General features: G+C 45.5%; 1 protein-coding gene across 3 annotated transcripts in view; it reads right to left on the minus strand.

The window, feature by feature from the left end:
* Positions 1-728: 728 nt before the first annotated feature.
* Positions 729-22,360, minus strand: part of GABRA3 (gamma-aminobutyric acid type A receptor subunit alpha3) — a 168,764-nt gene continuing 147,132 nt past the window's right edge. For all 3 annotated transcript variants that reach the window (XM_069063057.1, XM_069063058.1, XM_069063056.1), the window contains exons 9-10: positions 18,063-18,274; positions 729-7,569 (exon numbers count right to left, since the gene is read on the minus strand). In XM_069063057.1, the coding sequence (XP_068919158.1) occupies positions 7,231-7,569; positions 18,063-18,274 (551 nt within the window). In that variant the 3' untranslated portion in view covers positions 729-7,230. The remainder of the gene's footprint in view (positions 7,570-18,062; positions 18,275-22,360) is intronic.

Here is a 22,360-nt window from a genome sequence, read left to right on the forward strand (position 1 = left end):
GAGCCAAGGGAATGTTGTAGATGCCAGGGGTTGGGGCAGTCCCTGTATCCTAACGGTAAGGGGGTATTTGGGATGCTGCCTGTTGGAAGATAGAGAGGACAGGTTTTTTAAAACACAGTATCTGTGTGTAGATGGGACATTGGTAGGGGAGAGGAAGAAGAGGGCAGAGAAATAGAAAATCATATGGCTGGATTGGATTTTAAGACCCTTCTGGCTCATGCGCTTGCATCCCAAAGAAGTTCTGACCCATCCTTCAGCTGTTGTGAACATGGTTTTCTGGAGGATTCTTTGCCATATCATGAAGGGTGGCATCCATTCTCCAGCTGGAATGGATTGTAACTGGAAAACTGTGGCAGCTCTCCCCAACCCTGCCCACCCACAAAGCCTCAGGAAAACAGCCTTAGAGTGATGGCAATGACAGTGAGCCCATGTGACAGAGGCTGAAGAATCCTGCTTCCTTTATCTTCTTGGGAGGTGACAATCCTTTATCTTACTGGGGGAATCCTCCTCAGCCAATCAAATCTGGCCTCTCATCAAGGTTTTGTTTGAGATAGCTGTAATCTGTCTCCATTTACTCCAGGTACCTTCCCTCCCTCTCGCTTTAGCTATGTTGAGAAAGCTAAGGGTAAGGGTGGGGGTGGGAGGAGTGTGGGCCCACGCAGAGCACACTCAATTAATCTTCTCAATTAAAAAATCGGTCGGACAAATTTTCCAGCCAAGACTAGAAATACAATTCAGAAATAACTGTATTGAACAGGCATTAAACACTGCACCAAAAGCATGGGGAAACACAATTCTACAGAGCGGAAAAGGTCACAGTTTCCATAAGAAATTCCTCTAAGAAGATCATTAACAGTCACTCAATAAACTAACCCTAACCCCCCCGCCCATTCAATAAAGTGTACATTTCTCTAGCCATTAATTACTTCACAGACACAGTTTTAAGAATAAATGGGATTGTCATGCATTACCACTGTGGATGGCCCCGGGTCTCTTTCATAGGGAAGGGTAGACAAACAAATCAGACAGTAAGGAAGGGGAGAGGGGACAACTAGCAAAGGGGGGTGTCTAGGGTGTTGGTGGGGAGGGAGAGTATGTCTCCTAGCCATGGCCTAATGGCCAGTGTGGGCATGCCAACCTGGAAGGCCAAGGCCTCCACCTTGCAAACCCTCTGTTCACCTGAGACATGTCCTGCTAGGGCTCTGCTGGATGAGGAATGGAAAAGGGTGGAAATTGTTTTTGTAGACAAGGTCATGCATCTAGTATTTGTTTGTTTTGGAAAGAGATGTTTTGGTGAACTTGTTTTTTCAAATCCTGTTGCTCGGCCTGCCAGATCATAGCTCAGGACATGAAAAGTGACAGTGGAACTAAGGGTAAGCACATGCCACTCCATGGTATCGCTCTTCACAGGATAGGGGATCTTCCTCTAAATCAGGCTGTTGCGGTTTTTGCCATGGCTTAGTGCTCAGTTCATCAATCTGTTGATCAGTATTGAAAGAGATCCATCCATCTGTTAAGTGAGCAGGTAGACGACCCAATGCTATTGGGTAGATTGGTAAAAGAAAAGTTGGGTTTTTCATACTGTTACCGGCTTGGTGCTTTCACCTGGTGATTGGGCAAGAGTCTATCTCATAGGTATCCAGCCTTGCCATCTATCTTTCAATTGTAAGGAGGCAAAGGAACCTAGGATGTTTTTAGTTTGGGGTTCAGTTTATACTAACAGGCTTGATCTAATAAGGCCAGTATCAATGAGATGTGCTTGTCCAGAATAGCTGATGTACTAATAACAGCTAACCAGGTTTTGTCCTTCAAGAACGTTGCTGATGCCTTTATGCATGCTCCTTTCCAGGTAGAGAATCCTCTCTCTTTTCATGCTGCTGCTGGGGGGTAAGATTAATTTTTTTCTTATAGACAAATCTGGCCAGCTCAGGCTTTGGTTGGAGGTTGAGGGGGACAGCAGGATATGACTACTAAGGACCTCTGAGGTTAGAGACCCAACCAGGCAGGGTGTTGAATATGAAAAGAAAGTGGAAGGGTGGCCTGTGGCTAGGGAGCAGAGATGGTCCTAGGAGTCTGGCTGGCTGGTCAGAGGAGCAACCCTCTAGTTTCTCAGTTGCCATCTGTTTCTCTTGAGCTGCCTTCTCTACTTCAAGGTGGGGATGTTGCCTCACAGTGGCTCTCACTTTGGAAGCCAAAATCCTAGCCTGGCAGAGGGGAGAGGAGAGTCCTCATTGAAATGAGGGCCATACTTGCTTTATGAATGAGGAAGGGACCTCAATGCAACAGGAGCTGCTGCAGGTCACATGCAGACCATTTTCTCAGCCAGGCAAGTGCCAGATATGCTTTCCAGTGACTCTCAAGTCATCAGAGCAAGTACCACCTTCAGCATTCAAGTCTCATGAGGCTCACTCTACTAGACAAATTGCTGTAAGAATAATTCCTCAACCTGAACCCTGGGGGTCACTCAGAGCACTAGGTTATCACGCATCCCTGAGAATAACTGTGTCTTTGATTGATTGATAACAGGCCTCAGCATGACCACTACTCTTGGCTTTGCCTGCAATGCTACACCCAGAAAACTTTGGAAATGGTTATTTCCAAAGCACACTTCTCACAGAACTGTTTGCAAAAGAAATTGCATGCACAATTTGGGGAGCTAAGTTCACAAAAAGGGGCAGAATATCCTGAATTAGGCCTGGACACACCAGAGTTTGCCCATGCAGAAGATATGGGGGGGGTGGGAAGAGACACAGCCAGCACAGGTAATTGAATCTAGGAAACTGAGGGAAGAAATGGGCTCCTGAGTTCAATGAAATGGCCATACAACGTTGTCTATAAGAGGGCAGAGAATGGTGTTAGTTTGCTAATCCTGAGAAACCCCAGAAGAAACTTTCTCCTACTGGGAGTTCTAAAACAGCAACCCTAGAAAAAAGAATTCTAAGCTGATGAGTGAAAGAAGGATGAAAGTAGATATGAAAGCAGCCTAGGAACAGCTCTGAGGGGAAAGAGGAGGTATTCAGAAATGTCAGTCATTCTAGGCAGTACCATAATGACCAAGCAACTTTCCTGGTGTCTGGATTGAGCAGGGGAAAGCCAAGAAGTTGAAGAAAAAGTAAGGCAAGTCTAAGGTTAAAAAAAGATTGAAGAATATCTAATTTATCTGGACCAAGTCAGTTAACCTCCTGGCACCTCAGTTTCTCTTCCTTTAAAGTGGAAAGAATGATATTTGCCTTCTTCCACATCTTGCTTCATTGTTCCCTCTGAGGGGGTCATGGGAAATGAGGCCTAGGTAATTGTCCACAGCTCTTCAGAAACACGATGCTCAAAAATCTCAGATATTAACGTCCTTAAGAGCAACGGCAATAATCCTAGTGATGGCAGGAATGACGGAGGAGGTGATTGAAGTGGTTCCAAACAATTCCCACTAGAAAAATTTGTTCGTAATTCATATTCACATCAGAAAACTCCATATCCTTCCTTAATACTCAATCGTTCTCCCTCCCCTTCCCCCAGCCTCACTTAACAAATGAACATATGACTGACAATCAGACGAGTTGCTGGGGTCTGCATCTATGCTAATAAAATGTACAAACACACATCCTTTTCTACATCCGGTTCCATGCTAATCTTATGTACATTTGGATGACCTGGCTAAAGCCTTGGGCTCTCTTCAAGAGAGATGGCTGAGATGGCCAATTAATGAATTCATTACATAAATTCCTGTTTACACCTTTCATCTCAACTCTAACATTGGTTCATTTTAACTCCTTTCATTAAAATGTTTATAGTAAAGAAGAATCCCTTTGAACTGGGAAAGATTTCCTATTAATCAAGATCTGTCTTGAGCTAGCAAGTAGTTATCTTTACAAGCAACTACAAAAAGAAATTCTGATGAATTTTCTATGGGTTCTACCCTATTGAGAACATTAGCCTCTGAAGGTGTGCATGTCACACACACACACACATACACACTGCATACATATGTTACAAATAAGGCTAATGTTCTCTGCTGGGAAGAACCATTAGAATAGAGGACTCACAGCTTTGTTTACGATTCTATTGGGGAGGATAATCATTTGTTAGTTCAAGTAAGACCTTGTGCTTTGATTATAGGTTGAATTAAGTAAGACAACCTTGAGTTAACACTATTTTTCAAGATTCCCAGGTACCAAAGAGTATATTGGCTGGGCCTGGTTCCTTGTTCTGAAAATCGAATTATCTCTGGCAAATTAAAAAACCTTCCATGGTCCCTGGTGGTCTTAGCTAAGCACAACCACTTCCTATATTTGTGCTGGGTTATAGATCCTTTGTACCTAGCACAGTACCTAACAAAGATTAGCTTCTTATTAAATGCTTGTCCAATGAGTCTATTCAAATCATCAGCCATGTTAACAGAAATCTAAGTCATGTGCTATTGGTTGAATGAGAATCGCAAGCATTGTTTCTTTAGGTGGATTCCCATATATGTGCCTGTCTTTTTCTTTTTCACTCTTTCCTCTCCACCTAGAATTTTCCTGGCCCCTGTCTGGATCATGTCTCCTGCCAAAATCAACTTCTCTTCTTAAGCCACGAGCAAAGGCACCTTTCAAGGTGGACCGACAACTATTCCTGATCTACAAGCAAAAGCTCTAAGCCTAAAAGCTCCATGGAGCCAACAGTAGAATTCCTGATGGAGGACTCAGGGAGGGAGGGGGGGGTGATGTGCTGCTCAGGACAGCTCGGCTTCTGATTTTAACATCAAGGGAGGCCCTTCTGGTAGCCCTCATTTCCTCAGTTTATTGAGGTTTGAGAGAGAATAGGCAGGCTGCTTCTCTTTCTGCCCACCTAGTGTCCCTCCCTCCCCTTGCATACACTTGTCCCTGCTGCTTTCACAGTCTGAGTCCTCCATTCTCTTGGAATACAGGTGGATCTTGTCTCCTGCAGGCTGTGGACACATCAGTATGCACAGGATGCAAGACAATGGCATTTAACCAAATGAGGCGCTGACCCTCTATGATAAATGTGGAGGGAATGAAAAGGTCACATCCCAGCCAGTCATGCAGGGCAGGTGACTGCTCATTTGGAGAAAGACCTTGAGATTGAAATGGGGAGAAGGTGCCCTAGGCTGATAGGCTTCACTGGAGAGAAGTGGGGTGTCAGGGGGCAGGGAGGAGAGGAAGAAATTGTCCCCAATCTGGTCACAAAGAAGGAGGCAGAGAGGGGTGGCTAAAATGGAGGCCTGGAGTCAATCTCAAATCAGTGTGGGAGGGACTGGAGTCTAGGTGAACTTTCAAGAAGACTGTTTTTATTCTCATTACATCTTCTACTGAGCACCCCAGATTTTTTAGGGTTTCCTTCTGTCCCTACCAGTCTTTTATTCCTCTTGAGATTTCTGACCTCCATGATGCCCTAACTTGGGAGAAAGGAAATGACAGTCTTTCATCTGGGTGATTCCAGGGTCCTAGGGTTGAGGGGTAAGGGATGGGGAGGGCAAGGAAGAAGAAGACAGTCAGAACTCAGAAACCACATTCTGGGATCTCCCTGTCTAAAGAACATGCAAACTAACCATTTAAGGGCAATGAAGCTAAATGAGGGGTCTTGGGGGGAGGCTTCATTTGGGGGCTCCCTTGATGTCAATGCCTGAGTCAGGAGGTTCAGAGACCCTCAGCACAGGGCTGGAAGAGGCTTCGGCAGCCTGGGACAGCAGCATTCCTGGGGGTCATGTTCTTTAACCATCTCCACAGAAATCCTCCCCAGATGCCAATAGGCCCCTTGGTTTCTGGCTTCTAGTCTTCACAGAGAGTCTGTGTGGATGGTGCTGGCTAGAGAGAAGGGTGAGCCTTTGGCAAGCTGGCAGAGCGAGTAGGACTTCATCCAGTCCTACCCCACTTAGCTGGTTGCCCACTGCATGGGTGACTTCTCAAAGCTACAGCCCTCTGAACCTCAGCTGCTCACTTCTTGTCTTGGCAGGCAGTTTGATTTGGCATGGGTAGGCTAGAGAAACTGGAGAAGGTGAAGGCTTTACCAAGCCAAGGCAAAACTCGGAGGAGCCCTGTCATCTCGCTGGTTGCCCTCTCCAAGTTACACAAGCCCCCTTGGCTTCTGGCTTCTTGTCTTTACAGAGTCTGATTGATGAGGGGTGGGTCAGTGGACATCTTGGAGAAGACAGAAGACCCTTTCAGAGCCCTACCAGTTCATCTGATTGCCATCTCACCCCACCCCAAGCTTCTGGCTCCTTGTCTTGGTGGAGTTTCATTTCTTTTGTCTTGGGAGGGTTTCTTTTCCTTGGTGACTTTCCTGGTTTCGTTTTCCTCAAGAAAAAAATACTTGATTCTCTTTCTGAAGAATTTGCAGGGGGGAATTTGGGGAGGAAAAGTCTTTGCAGGTGCCAACAAGGTCAGACAAATCGGTGCCTCTACACCGCTGCAGGGCAAACAGAGGAAGGATCCTACCAGTGTTCCTGGGGAGATAAGTCTTCCTAGGAGTGCCCAGTGGACTTCTTGAGGACATGCAGAAGGGTGGAGGACAGCCAGGTGGGTCCAGTCATTTCTCCACATGCAGGTCATACTTAGGGCAGCCAGGGTGAGATGGTGTTGCCAGGAAAATGAGTGGGCATGGCCAGGGCCCCAGGAGTTGGTGATTCTGTTCTTCAGATAATCTTGTCCTCCTGTTTCCACAATCCAAGAACTCTGGTAGCCTACAATGACCTCTGTGGCATCAAGGGAGTCTTGACAAGAAGCAACATGAGATGGGATAGTATGGAAATACAGCTTGTTCATCCCCATTATGGAATCTCAGTTAAATACACCCATGAATTTGTCCTGGGCTATCAAGTGCTTCCTGGTCACCTTGGAGTACCAAGAACAGCCAAAGTACACCATGGTGACAAGATGGCGACTAGGTATGGGGATGGGGGGAATACTCATAGAGGATACTTACTGGAGCATGTTAGAATGGAATTATGGGTATGCACACACCGACTTTCTTTTGAGGGCAAAATGGGGAAGCTAGTGAACCAAAAGACCAGTAGCAGCCAATGGTACTGATGGAGGACAGACTCTCAATGTTAGAGGCATGTTTCCTTATTGGCATCTTTTGATGTTGACAACCCAAAGTGAGCCAAACGAAGGAGTCACAACTTGGCTAATGGTTCTAAAGCAAAGCCTTTATGTTAAGAAGAAAGTAAGAGCAGGCCCGTGGGCATTGTCTCCTGGGATGCTTCTCGGCGATGAAGTGTGTGGAGCTGTGGCTTTACTGTTTCCGGATCATGCCCTTGATGGCTGACTCCCGGTTGACATATGTGGCCCAGTAGACCAGATTAAAGATGGCAAAGAGCACAGGAAAGATGATGCGAGAGATCTTGTCCACCTTGCTGACACTGTTGTAGGTCTTCTTGGTTTCGGGGGGACTCTCTACCACATGGGGTGTCTTGGGTGGGGAGACAGCTGCCCCTGATGCAGTAGCACTGGCTGCAGCACTCTTTGAGATGGTGGAGAGGCCAGGGTCCTTGGCAATGTTGAGAGCATAGGTGGTCCCCACGATGTTGTAGGTGTTGTTTGCTTTCTTGGCCAAGGTCAACGGCTCTTTTTTCTATGAAAATGGGTGGGGAAACAGGGGAGGGGGAACAAAACAAAGACTGATTACTGCCATTGTACAAACCAATATGGAGGGCTGGGGAGAGAGGGGGGAGGTAGGACACTGGAGTCATGGAGCCAATGGTAGTGAGGGACCAGGGTTACAGTTAGGGATGGTGACTCACGATGGGGAGCAATGTACTGATACCAAATGCAATGTCATCCAGGAGTCAGGGCACATCAGTCCAGATTACCGAAACAAGGACACATTTTAGTTAGGAAAAGTTATCTACCTCAAACAGAGGTACAAACCTCTCTTTTTAAGGAGGAAGAAACTGAAGCCAGGATGGGAGGAATTTGCCCGAGGTTTCCCAGGCAGCAAGTAGCAGAGTTGGTATTTGAATCAAGTTCTTCTGGATTTTGGTTTCCAAGTCTAGTGTTTTTCCCAGGTTTCTATGTTTAAAGTCTAATAAACATGGTGTAGCAAAAAAGAGCACTGGACTTGGAATCAGGAGGACCTGGATTCAAGTTCTCGCTTGGCCATTTGCAAGTTACATGACAATGAGCAAGTTATTCTCTCTAAGCCTCAGTTTCCTCGGCTATAAAATGGGGATGATGCTACTTGGACTATCGATTTAAGGCACATTTACCACACGTTACTCATCAATATGATTATATTATGCAGTACCCACAGGCTCAGATAAGTGAGTTCTGCAGGTCAGGTGGAAAGAGAACCCTGGCTCTCCTGGTCAGCAAAACATTGTTGCCATGACTTTTAACAAGAAGCAGAGCAAGGTGGCTAGGGCAGCTGACTTGGGGATAGTAGAAAAAGAATATGACGAGAGCTCAGAGCTATCTGGGAAGAAGACCCAGGCATTTGCCCTCAGCTCAGGAGCAGGGGCAGGAAGGGAGAGGCATCAGCCAAGTGAGAAGGAAGCTACTGGGTCCACCGATTCATTGTTTTCCATGTCATGGAGCTGTCCAGGGCGATGGTCCTGGAAAACAGAGAGGATGAAATCATGCTGCAAAACAATACACGGACACACATGGGGTGACCTTCTTAGGTGATCGACAGTCTGGAGGAACAGGAAGGGCTTGGTCTGGTCCAAGAATGACCTACCTTTCCCCAGGCTTTCAGCCCAAGAGAGAGCACGGGTGCCCCAGTAGGTTACTTCTCAGAAGCTACCATTGATGCTGCCCATGAATTACTCTGAGACTGAGCCCACATGGGAAAAGAGAGCAGCAATGTCACAACTGGGAAAGGAAACCCAAGTTATCTCCAGCAGCCCAGAATTCCTAGGCATGTCATTCACAGTTCTGGGACTTTGGATTTCACATAGTTGACTCACATGATATTTCACCATATGCACATTTCTACTCAAACAGTGAAAGGCTTGGGGAATAGACCTCAAGCTCTCTGATGACTCTGGTCAAGTCAAAAGGCAACAGGACCCATTTCTCACATGGAACCAGATACTTATGAGTGTGCTTCATGGGGTAGGGAGGTACAGAGTTCATTTGGCTTAAGGAAGTGTGGTCAAAGTTTCACCTTTGCTCTTTGTCTGCTCTCCCAAGAACTAAAGAAACCCACACTGGCCAAAGGACCAGGTGCCAGGGAGAAGGAAACTTTGAGATTCTCCAAGATGTCCACAAGCCACACACTGATCCTTATACATCTGTAGGTGCTCAGTAGATGTCAGCTGCATGAACAAATGATTGAATGAATGAGTAAGCGAGTAAGTGAGTGAATGAATGAGTCAAATGCAAGTTATTTTTTCAAAACTGAGAGGTGGATGGTGAGGATACTTTCCATGGCAGATTTTGAATTTCACTTAACAACCACTAGCATGTACTCATAATGAGAGTTACTCAGCCCTAATTCAAAAAGATTTCTATGCGTGATTAAAAACAGGGTCAGAGTAGCACAGTGAGTAAGAGCACCAGCTCCAATGTCGGGATGACCTGGGGGATCAAATCCGGGCTCAGATACTTAGCACCACACCCAGAAATAACTGGCTGTGTAACCTTGAGCAAGTTACTTAACCCCAATTGTTTAAAAAAAAAAACAGGGTCAGAATTTTTTTTAAAGTTCTGAGCAGACAGCTACAATGAAGACAGCATCATGTGCTGAGTTTAGTGCTATAATCAAACAAAACTTAGAGCCTCTCAGAAGTGGAAGGTTACCTAAATACCATTTGGTACAACCTGTACCTGAAACAAGCATGTGTCTAGATCATCCGTGACAACTGGGCACCCAAGAGTTGTTTGAAGAAGTTCCAGTAAGTGGGAACCCCCTACCTGTAGAGGGAGCCTTGGCCACTTTGGGGCAGCGCTAATTATTAGGAAGCTTTTCCTGAAATCAAGCCAGTATGGTTCTCTGAAAGTTCCACCCATCACAGAGCATTCATGGCCCCTCTGGGGCCAAGAATGGCTCTATTCCCCTTCTACTCGACAGAGCCCCTCAAACATTCAAAGGCAGCTGTCATTTCCCCCATTCTCCTCCTCTTGCTGCCAAGTTTTTCTTTTTCCAGGCTGAACATTTAGTGTTATGCCTGATAGATATTGTGTGCCAAGGGAGCCAGACTTCACTGATTCTAATTCATATTACTTTTACACAGCCATACTGAAGTTTTGACAGTTTTTCTCATTTCTTCTTTAACTCTTTCTAAGAGGTAGCATGTAATATTAGAAAGAGCAAGAGACTTGGATTCGTATCTCACCTCTAACACTCACCATCATGAGCTTCAGTTTCCTCATTTGTAAACATTATTTGTGATAATGCCTGTAGTCCCAACCTCGCAGAATTGTTTTGAAGATATAGTTAGATAATACATATAAAACCTCTTATAAACCTCAGAGACCTACCTGCATGCCAGCCATTACTGTTACTGTTATTTTCTTATGATGCAGAGAAAACATGTACTATTTCATCCTTTTATAGCCACAAGACACTAACACTCAGTGAAAGACAAACATCTGGAACCCCACTGTCCAATAGCTTCAGGTATTGGGCCACAGATGGAAAATTCCACCTTTAGCTTCTTCAGAGGACTCTTGGAGCAGCTCCTGAAACTAGATCTCCACCAGTCTCAGTCAGGCTCTCTGGTCTCATTGATGTGTGATGACTGTCGGCACCCATATAAATACCATTCCAACATCATGTAAACAGTCTCTTGTCCCTCATGTCTATTAAGATGATATGGCTATATACCAAATTGAAGTTGGTGGGCTTTTGGCCAAAGCTTGGCTCTGTAATGAGAAGTGAAATCACTCCTTTCCCCAAGATAGATGATTTCTTGAATGTTGTGGTATAAAGAGTACTGTGGGGGCGGAGGACCTGAGTTCAAATCCGGCCTCAGATGCTTAACACTTACTAGCCGTGTGACCTCGGGCAAGTCACTTAACCTCAATTGCCCTCCAAAATGAAAAAAAAATACTGTGCTGGAAGTTAGGGAAGTTTCTGCTCTAAAGCCTTTATTTCCCCATGTGTAAAAATTGGAGTGAGAGTAGCCAGAATGATCTCTAAGTTTCCTTCCAACTCTAACACTCTACGATTGTGTTGGAATGTCCCCAAATTCCAGTGATGGCATATTTCCCAGTTCATCATGATCAGGTTTGACTAGAAAAGACAATTCTATGACCATGGGGCAGTCCAAGGCATAGTGTACACCTTATTTTCAATCTCAGCTTTGTTTCTGTCTCTTCTCCCCACCTCTCTTTCAGGGTTCCAAGCCCTTGGGAACATTGTCTATTGATTGCTAAGACCCTTCAAGGAGGCAGATATGAAGGGAGAAGGGTAAGGAGAGTTGGTAGGGATAGGCAGGGACAAATCTGTTGCCAGTATCATGGCCTCACTACACTATCAATGACAAAGGAGGAGGGAAGTAGAAGGAAACAGCAGCAAAACCAATGCCAACCCCCCCCAATTCATTTTTTCTTCCCTACTGGAGTTTGATTTCTGAAAGAGTAAATGACATCACTTGGGATGTTTTGGAGTTTGAAAGTCTAGCAGTAAATGAGTTGTGAGCCTTACAAATAAGCAGCACTGAGCTTTTAGGGGATCACCACCTAAGGTTTTGCAAATGTCAGTCAGTGCATGGGATGTACCTTTCCTGAGAAGAAAAAAGACAAGTGGCCACCTGCACTCTTTGGGAAAATTCTGTGAGTGCCGCAAGGTAGAACAATGTGCCATCAGAACAGCAGAGAGTCCTTTCCTCCTCCACATATACCCACTAGAACAATTCTGAGATGAGTTAGCCTATGTCCTTTGAGGGGCACTGCCAAAACTGAGGTCTTCCACCCTAGTAGAAGACTCACTATGACCCTCTAAATCTCTAAGTTGGGAGACATATAGTCATCTAGCATAGCCCACAGCTAGACAAGAATCTTCTCCATTGGGGCGGCCAGGTGGCTCAGTGAGTAAGAGCACTGGCTCCAGTGTCAGGATGACCTGGGGATCGAATCTGGACTCAGATACTTAGCACCACACCCAGAAATAACTGGCCGTGTAACCTTGAGCAAGTTATCTAACCCCGATTGCTTTTAAAAAAAAAAAAAGAATCTTCTCCATAAAACCCACAAGTGGTCATTTGGACTCTGCCTGAAGATCTCCAGTCTTCAAGCTACTCACTCCCTGCCAAGGCAGCCCATTCCTCCTTTGGATAGCTCTACTTATTAGGAGTTATTGGGTTTGTTTGAAGATAGCCTGCCCATCCCACCCCCAACCCTGACCCAGAATTCTTTTCTGCTCCAAACTTAATGCCCCCAATTCCATAAATCTAGAGCTGGAAGGAACATCAGAAGTCATCTGGTCCACTCCCTTCATTTTACAGAGAAAGAAACTGAGTCCCCGGAGATGAAATGATCGGCAGATGATTCCAAATGTAACAAGTGGCCAAGGCAGGATTCACACATAGGACTTCTGCTACAAGACCCATTTCATACAGCTGTACCACATTAACTCTCTCCTGGATCACTACCTTATCGTGGCAGAGGGGTGTGCATAGCTCAATGAAGCCATCAGCTATGCTGGGCAGGGTTACCCAAAACGGGACGGCCATAGTGGAGAGTTCTGACAAAGAATGATCCACTGGAGAAGGAAGTAGCAGACCACTCCAGTATTCTTACCAAGAAAACCCCAAGTAATCAAATGCTAAAAGAGATGCCATTGGAAGATGAGCCCCTCAGGTCAGAAGGGCCTGGTGTGCTAACAAAGGGTCAGACACTACTGAATGACTGAAAAACCATGACTTAACCTACCTCACAGGGTTGTAGTGAGGATCCAATGAGATAAAATGCTATAGAAACGCTAGGTATAATTACTGCTGTCCTTCCCTTACACTCATGCCAGAACAAGATCCCTCTAATCCCAGAAGGAGACTTATCCTTGCCCCAGGAAGGCTGGGTGTGGGTGGGGCTTGGACACACACACACACATTAACCACTAAGAAGAGTACTTTGGAAATACAGCCCAGAGCCATTCCCTGTCCATCACCAATCTGTTCTTTAGCTCTCCTCCTGACAGTTGTTTTGAGTAGAGCTAATAAAAGGTTGAGACAGAATCAGTAATGAAGTATCATGCCAGATGGCACCAAAACAACATGGCCTATGACTCAAAATGGCAGGCAAACGTAGGAGAGAGTCCCAGTCCCAATACCCTAAAGCTATCCAGCTGCTCTGGAGGGGCCATGGACTCGGGCAGCCTAGAGGCTTCTGGGAAAAGACATTCCTAACAATTCCCAGACTGGGCTCAGGAAAGGGGCCCCCTACAGTTGGGAATGAAGGATATACTACTTTAGGGTCCTGCAAGGAATTCTGGTTATGTATAGGTAGTGGAGTGGACCAACCTCTTGGAATAATCTGTAACTTTTTTTTTTTTGCTTTTTGGTGGGCAATTGGGGTTAAGTAACTTGCCCAAGGTCACACAGCTAGTTTTTTGTGTGTATGTGTGTTAAGTGTCTGAGGCCGGATCTGAACTCAGGTCCTTCTGACTCTGGGGCCAGTGCTCTACTCACTGTGCCACCTAGCCGCACCTGGAACTTCTAAATGAAGACTGATGCTATTCTCAGTTCACACTCAAAACTCCCAGGATTCTTCTTCCCCAAAGTGGACACTGCTCTGTTTTTGAGGCAGGATGGGAAGTATTGAGGAAAAGCATGGAGAACATAGCAAAAGTCAAATTATGTAAAATGGGTGGGATCATAGCCAAGGGTCCAATTCACCTGACTACTAAAGTCTAAACCAAACATCTAAATGACCCAATGGCACAGGATGCCTCAAATCGCCTTGAATGCTAGGCTTGGTCAGCATGATGTGAAATTTGTTCCTAATATGATACAAGCTCAGCAAAGAAATCCTCCTGTCCTGGAAGAGACAGTTGCTCAATTCTCAACCTGGAGGCTGAAGGTGCCAAGTACCTCAGTGATCAGCGTAATCAAGCCACCTGATCTTCCCTGGCCTCTTCCAAATCCCTCGGAGATTCTTGTCAAAGCAAGGTGCCTTCCATTGACATTTGTTACAAAGCAGGGTTTCTGAAGCTCCAGCCGCTGGGGTGAAGCCATCCTTGGGCTTAATTTCATCTGGTCCCCAGCGCTTGGCACAGAACAAACACTTAATAAAAGCTTCTTAACTGACTCACTGACCATGCCTACAAGACAGGGATGTTATTCTATGAAAACATATTTTTTTCTCTGTTACATGGGATGTGACTGTCTCCCAATTTCAAAAGAAAGAAGTTAGTGGGTTTTTTTCCATTGAAAATAAAAAATGGACAGAAAACCCCTTTGGCAAACAAGGAAACTGCCTCTGCTTCTCTCCCTTTACCCTGGTCTCTTTTGCTTCCCTATCTCTCTGTTCATTAACTGGCCATGATGTAGAAAAAGTATATGTTTTTAATTAGGTGTTCTATTTATTGGATAGCATTTTATGCCCCCTTTCCTTAATTTAAAAAGTGGATAGGGGCCATGTTTTATAATTTTCCTAAAAAGACAAAATTAATTTGCCTTTCATTTATGTGACTTGGGATTGATTATTTTTTCCCCTGCAACAGAAAATGGTCCCCTACATATCCTATAGAAATACAGAAAAATGCAGCCCCAACTCCTAGGTCCAGCCATCTGCCCTCTCTGGGACTTACTTTCAAATCTACTGACTTGCCACTAATTAGGTGACCTTGGGCAAATTTCACAGATAATCTGGGCACCAGTGTCTTTGTTCAGTTCAACAAATAAGCAGTAGGGTCTTACTAGGTGCTAGGAGCAGATATTGGACTAAATGACCTCTAAGATGATGGTCTGATCTAACATTCAAGCTACTGAACTAGGGCCCTTGCTTCAAAGGCCTCGGTTCTTGGCACTTGCCTCTAGGGCTGAGAGAGCCCCTTGCTTTGGCAAGAATCTCCCTCCCCTCCTCCTTTTCCTTTCCCTATCTGACCTACAAAGCACGTTCTGAGGAGTTTCCTCCCTTCTCAGCCCCACTGCCATCCCCCAAGCCCAGCCTGCAGAATGAATGTCAAGGACAAAGCTTGATTTCAGAATTGATTCACTAATAAAAATACGGGACTGGTCGTGCTGGAGTAAGCACTTTCGGTAAGCATACGGGGTTGGAATAGAGATCGGCTGAGGGGTGGGGTGATGGAGGAGCTGTCTGACAGTTATTTGCCCAGAAGTTAGGAGAGTTACTATGGGGAAAGCCAATGCCCAGGAAGGAGGGTACCAAGCCTTTCCCCAAGCTGGTCCTGATTCCCTGCTCAGGGAATTTTCCTCAGAGCCTAAAGGGTAAACTCTAGCGTGCAATGATATCCTAGGGAGCCAAGCCATATATTCAGCATGGCCACCTATCCAGTGTCTAAAGAGAATCCAAAGGTTTCAGATGGATACAAACTTATTCAGAGACTGTTGATCTCTGCAGATGAGGAGGACTGGATTTATAGTCAATGGCCAACCTGGGTTTTAATCCTCATCCTGGGCACTTTCTGCCTGTGTAACTTTGAACAAGCCATGTTCTCTCTCTGTGCCTCAGTTGCTGCATCTGTCAAAAACAAGATACTTGGACTTGACTCTTCCTACTTTAAAACTATTATCTTAAGATCAAGGTAGGGCAAGAGAGGTAATAGGGTAGACACCAAAATCTTAAAATGAAAGGTAGTTAACTATTGAAACAAATGACCTCTGCAGCCTGGAAGAGCTTTAAGGATAGACAAGTTGTCATTTGAGCCACTCTGGTCATAGTCCTGCCAGGAGCCTCTGACAGCTCATTCCATCCTTTAAGAGCCTTTCATTCTTCCATTGATGGCTTATTAGAGGAAGGGCTAATGAATAGCAAGGCATCCTTCCCTCCCCCCTCCTCTCCTGTGGCACCAGTTGGCCACAGAGAAACCTCCATTCAGCACCCAAGCTACACTGGTCACAGGCAGCCCTTGAAGTGTGACAGGAGAGCATGAAGCTACTCTGGTTCCTCTCTTCTGTCGCTATAAGAGCTGGTCCAAGCCAGTGGAGGGTTGAGAGGGGTGTGGGAGTGGGGGAGAAGCCATGCTGCTGAGAGGGTAGAAAGGGTATGGGCAATGAGGAAGGCCCCGTGAGTTAGGAGGATGGGTTTAGTGGTGGGGATTTGGGAGGTTATTAACTCTGATCTCCTCCTACCCCAATTCAAGAATGCCCTTGTAATAGTGATTTACACTGTACTTCAACACCTCCAGTGATGTAGAGCTCATTACCTTACAAGGGAACCCAGTTCAGTTTTGAACAGAGCCACATGTTAAATTCTTTCTACTGAATTGAAATCTTCCTCCCATTTGCTCCTAGTTCTGGCCTGTGGAGCTACACTCGACACTTTTATTTCCTTTTTCACATGACAAATATTCAGCTATTTGAAAGAGGCTATCATGCCCCCTCCCCTATTCTCCCCTTCCCCAACTCTTCCTTTCTCTAGGCTGACCTTCCTTAGTTCTTTCAGCAGTTCTGCATATGGCATGGTTACCAGACCATTCACCTTCCCGGCAACCCAGCCCTGAACACCCTCTTTAATGCTTCTCTTAACATGTGCTACCCAGAAGTAAGCTCCATACTTCAGATAATATTTGACAAGTGCAGAGTACTGGAGGGCTATTATCTTCCTTGTTCTGGAAACCACATTCCTATGAATGCAGCCTGAGATTGCATTAGCTTTGGGGGCTGCTGGGCCACACTGCTGATTCCCTTGCTTGCAGTCCACCAAAAACCCCAGGTTTCTTTTGCTTTTCCAAGTGAAGTGCTGCTAAACCACATCTCCATCCTGTATTTGTGCAATACATTTTTGGACACAAATGTAAGACTTTGTCTTCCTCAAAGTGATTTTTGTGTGTGTTTCAGCCTATCATTCTAGTCTGCTGATAAGTGGTGGAATCCTGATGATTATCACTCCCAACTTCATGTCATGGCATCTATAAGTCTGGTTGACATGCCTTCCATGTCTTTGTCCAAGGCATTAATAAAACTTGAACCAGATAGGACCAAGGACAGAGCCGTACAGTGCCCCATTAGAGACTCCTTTCCAGGGTAGTATCGATCCCTTAATCACCATTCATAGCTGTTGCTCAGCTAGCTATGAATCCACCTAAATCTACTATAACCTGGCCCCAATTTCTCCATCTGTTCACAGGGATATGAGAGACTCTGTCAAACGCCTTGTAGAAATCAAGATCCGCCATGTTGATAGCATTGCTATAGATTTACCACTCTAGTAATCCTGTTAAATAAAGGAAATGTGGTTAGTTAGTATGACTTTGTCTTAGTAAACTTATATTGGCTCCTAGCATTTCTGCTTTCTTAAAGGCCCACAAACCATTTGATTAGTAATCCATAATTAGAATTTGTCAGGGGCTGGTGTCAAAGTTTAGTTTAGTGAATTCTGAAATTCACGGGTTTTTTCCCTTTTTTGAACATTGGGAAATTTACCTGTTTCCAGTCTTCTGGACTCTGACCATGATTTCTCCAAGATGACTGACATTGGTCTTGAGGTAATGAGAACTGCACATTGCTTGAGTTCCCTAAGATGTAATTCATCTGGGCTAGAAGCAGTGACCAGCTGCTTCCTTACTATCTCCTTGCCTATCTTGGGATTCAATCCCCACTTAACCACATTTATTCTACCCCTTCTGAACCTAAAGTCATTATGCTGGACAGAGAAAATGGAAGCAAAATCAGAGTTGAGCCATTCTATCTTCTTTCTGTCATCCATTCATCCTTTGTGTATTTCCCCCAACATGACTGCTATATGCTGGAGATTCACAGTCCTGCCCACCAGCTCTGGAGTTCCCCCAACCTTGCCCCAGCCTTTGCCCCCTCCCTCCCACCCTCCCTCCTAGCTGCCAAGAAGCACACCAGTCAAGACCTGGATTGATGACCCCAGTGAGTAGAACACAGCCTCATCCAATGGCAACAGGCTGCATGCTGCCCACTCCTGGTCCCAATGCAGCTCACTCATGGGTTGCTTCTTAGCCCCTCCCTCTGCCCTCTTCCCATAGCCACTTACCTTCTGTTCTTGAGACTCTATGACCTTCTTGCCATCCCAAGCCCAGCTTCGTTTGGTGAAGTAGTTAACAGTGGCAAATTCAATCAGCGCAGAAAACACAAAGGCATAACAGACGGCTATGAACCAGTCCATGGCCGTCGCATACGCCACTTTAGGTAAAGAGTTTCTGGCGCTGATGCTCAGGGTGGTCATGGTGAGGACAGTGGTGACTCCTGGGGGAAGAGAAGGGAAGAATCCACTGCCATGAGAGAATGCTAAGTCTGATAAATGGGCTCACCAGCTTTACCTGGGGAAAGAGGGGCCATTTCAAAGGAAGTCATATAAACCAGAGAGCATCGCAGAGCTGGAAGAGATCTCAAAAGTCATACTGTCTAACCTTTCACCCAGGCCAAGATGCCCTCTCCAAACAAATACCACCCAGCCACTGCTCAGATATTTCTAGCACCAGGAAGTTCATTATTTCATGAGAGAGCAGACTATTGTTGGGCAGTTTTCATCATTAGAAAGTTCTTCCTTTCTGTAAGTAGGTCTGCCTCCTTGCTACTTTGGTCATAGTTTTCCCCCTGCCCCCCTGAGGTCCCAAAGAAAAATCATAAGATAAGAAAATATGAGCCAGAGGGGATATTAGAGTACTAAGCTACCCACTTCATTTTACAAAGGAGACTGAGGGCCAGAGTGAGGGTGGGCTATAGTTTGCAGTAGGTCACATGGTAATATAAAAAAACAGTGCCCAAGTCAGGACTACAATCCTGTTTTCTCGCATTCCAATCTGGTGCCTTTTCCATTACAACACATTTCTACTCTACTCCCTGCTCCATGGGATGAGTAATTGTCACATTTGTTCCCCTCTCCATGATAAGTCTTCTCTTTTCTAAGAGGCCTCAGCATCCCCCATTCCTTAAACTGTTCCTCATGTGGTAGTGTCCTGTTTCCCCTCTCCTGGACACATGTCAGCTTGCCATTAGCCTTCCAGAACTCACCATCCTGTTATACATGTGGTATGACCAAAGCAGAATGTCACAGGGCTGTGACATGCCTCTCACATGCTACATGCGCCTTCAATCATACCACAGCCCAGGTCTTCAGTCCCTTGGTTGGTAGCCACATGACACTGTTGGCTCATGTTGCCCTTGAAGCCTTTTTCATATGAATTACTATCATATAATATATCCCCCTTCCCCACTTCTGTGTTTCTGCAGCTGATTTTATTTTAAAAACCCAAGTAGATGACTTTACCCTTATCCCTATTAAATTTGATCTCTTTAGTTTGGATCCAATGTGCTATCAGTATGATTCTCTGGTGGATGGCAAGTTCCATATGAGTCAACACTATGACATGGCAGCCAGTGAAGCTGTGTTACCAAAGGCATGAGGCCAAGACCAAGGGAAGGATTGGTCTCTGCTGTCCTCTGCCCTCAGCAGACCATCTCTGGAGCACTGGGTTTGGTCTTGGTGTCATGTTTTGGGAAAGTCCTTGATAAGCCAGAGAGCATCCAGAAGAGAGCAATAAGCCTGGCCTTGGGGCCAGAGATGGCACCATACAAGAAGCAGTTGAAGGAACCAGGGAACTTTATACTTTGGAGCAGAAAAGACTCAAGAAGGACACAATAGCCACATTCAGATATTTTCAAAATGGAAGAGGAATTAGATTTGTTTTACTTAGACCCAGGAGTAATGGATGACCTTGGACAACAAGTCACTTCATCATTCTGGGCCTCAGTCTCCTTAGCTGTAAAGTGAGGCTGGATTAGAGACCCGTTCTGGCTCTGTATCTAAGATCCTAACATGCAGACAGATTTATCAACAATATATGGAGAAACTCTCTGAGAGTCAGAGCTATCCAAAAGTTGAAGGAGTTTTCCACCAAGGGAAGTCTCCAAGCAGAGGCTGAATGGCCACTTGTTAGAGTGATTTCTCTTCATGTGCGGGTTGGACTAGACAAAACCCCCTCTGATGCCAAAATTCTGGGTATGTAGCTATAGAGATTGAATATATGAGCACCTCTAGATCTTAGAGGCAACAGTGGAATCAGGAGACTTGGCTTCAAATCTCTACTGTTATTTACTGGAACAGGTCTCTTAAACTCCAGTCTTGTGTTCTTTTCAAAGCCCTAATTAGCCTCTACAATGAAACTAATTTCCTCATCTGTAAAGTAGGCATGAATTCCAAAATGGGTAATTGGCATTCAGTGAGAGAATGAAGAAGCTTCTTTGGAAACTGTAACCACCTTCTATATGGAAGGGAGCATTGTTCTCCACATAGGGGAAGGTGAGTTTGGAGCTGGGAGGGTCAGAGAGTTCAGTAACTGAAGTACAGCTGAGAACTGTAATGCAGGGCAAATGTTTAGGGATGGAGTAAGTGGAAGGTATGGTTGGGGCACCAGGAGATAGGGTGCTTTAGGGACAGAGGGAAGGAGGCAAGAACTAGAACTCAGCGAATCTCTTATTCCCCAATCTCCTCAACCAGGGACTGTTTCTTGGGGGCATAGGAGCACCAGCCAGGTAGTAGGGGGTGGGGAGAGGTGGTGATTGCATAGAACAGGTGCTTCTATTTCCACCAAGGGTTAACAATCCGAGACTGCCCGTGTGCAGCTCCAAATTGAGCAGGACGTCATCAAGGGAGCTGATTAGCAGAGACAAATTTTGAGCCATGACAGGAATCAGCCCAATAAATTAATAATATTGCTAGCGACTAATTAACACACTAACTGAATTTGTAGCTTGGCAAGCTCAGATAATGGGCCCAATTGTTCAGCAACCCTCTTTCCGCCACAGGCAGGCACAGTGTTCTTTTGGGGAGGGTGCATATTTTCTGGGCCTGTCAGGGAAATGTCCTAAGTAACCTTCTCTTCTGGGGGTGAGAGTTTTGGGGAGAGCTGCCATGTTGAGTGAGCCCTCCTGGTTAATGGTTACCTAGAAAAACAGTGAAGGGTCTATACAAAGCACTAGGGCTGGGGGCAAGCCCTCCCAGAGGTCTTCTCCCCCTTAACACAAGAGAGGACATCAGAGTAGCAAAGCCCCTAGCCTCCAAACACACAGCTATCCACTGAAGAACAAGGGATGAGATGGGTCTGCTATGGAGAGCATCTTGGCCACAAAGTTCTGTCAGAATTACCTGGTCCAACCCTCTCATTTTACAGATGGGGAAACCTAAATTACCAAGAGGGGAAAGTGATATTTCCAAAGTCAATAGAAAGTGTTAGTGGGACAGCCGGAACTTCAAGCTAGGTCTGCTGACACTGAACCTGGGGCATTTTCTCTCACTTTGCTTCCCATTGCCAAGGCTGGGTCAGGTTTTGTGTGTCCAATTGGTCACCCCAATTCAAGAACAAGCTCCCAGATGGTCCAAGGATACTGCTTCTTGGCATCCCTGAGCAGAGGACTCCACATAAACTGGATGCCATTCACCAAGAGCTCCCTCTTCTTCCCTACTCCTCTTCTAGCATCACTTAGATGTCTCCTCTGCTATCTTCTCCTTCACCCCACCTTCACTCCATCTAACATGAGGAGGTTGTACTTTGCCTTGAAAAGGCAACCCTCTCTATATACAAGCAAATCCTAGTCCTTGTCCAGCAGATTGGTGCCATTCCCATTCCCATTCTTTCTCTTTAATCTCTCCCTGTCTACCAGTTGCTTTCCTGCTGCCTACAGACATACCCCAGGTCTCCTCAAAAACACCATCACTTCCATCCTCACTAGCTATCATCCTTCTCCCTTTCCAGACAACTCTTTGCAAAAGACATCTACAATCTACATCTACACTTCCTTTCCTGGCTCTCCTTTACCCTCTGTAGTCTGGCTTCCCACCTCATCATTGAATTGAAACGGCTCTCTCCAAAGTTAAGGATGACTTCTTCATTGTCAAATCAAATGACTTTTTCTCATTCCTCACCCTTCTTGACCTTTCTGCAGCCTTTGACACTGTCACTTGCCATCTTCTCCTTGATTCTCTCTTCTTAGGGTTTCATGACACTGACCTCTCCTCCTTATCTGACTGCTCTGTCTTAGTCCCGTTTGCTGAATCTTCATTCAGGTCATACCCATCTTTATCCAGGTCATGCCTGCTAATTGTGGGTGTACCTCAAGACTTTGTCCTGGCCTTTCTTTTTTTCCTCCATACGATTTCACTTCCATTCAATCTCATCAGTTCCCGCAGATTCATTTATCATCTCTCAGCAGATGATTCTCAGATCTATTTATCCAGCCCAGTCCTCTCTCCTGACCTTCATCCCCTCATATCCAATTGCCTATATCTCAAACTGGATGGCCCATAGAGATCTTAAGTTCAACATCTCCAAA

The sequence above is a fragment of the Petaurus breviceps genome, unplaced genomic scaffold (assembly GCF_028583685.1).
Source record: "Petaurus breviceps papuanus isolate PSGF00001 unplaced genomic scaffold, PetGlider_PUasm1.0 90535, whole genome shotgun sequence".
In the NCBI taxonomy this organism is placed as follows: domain Eukaryota; kingdom Metazoa; phylum Chordata; class Mammalia; order Diprotodontia; family Petauridae; genus Petaurus; species Petaurus breviceps.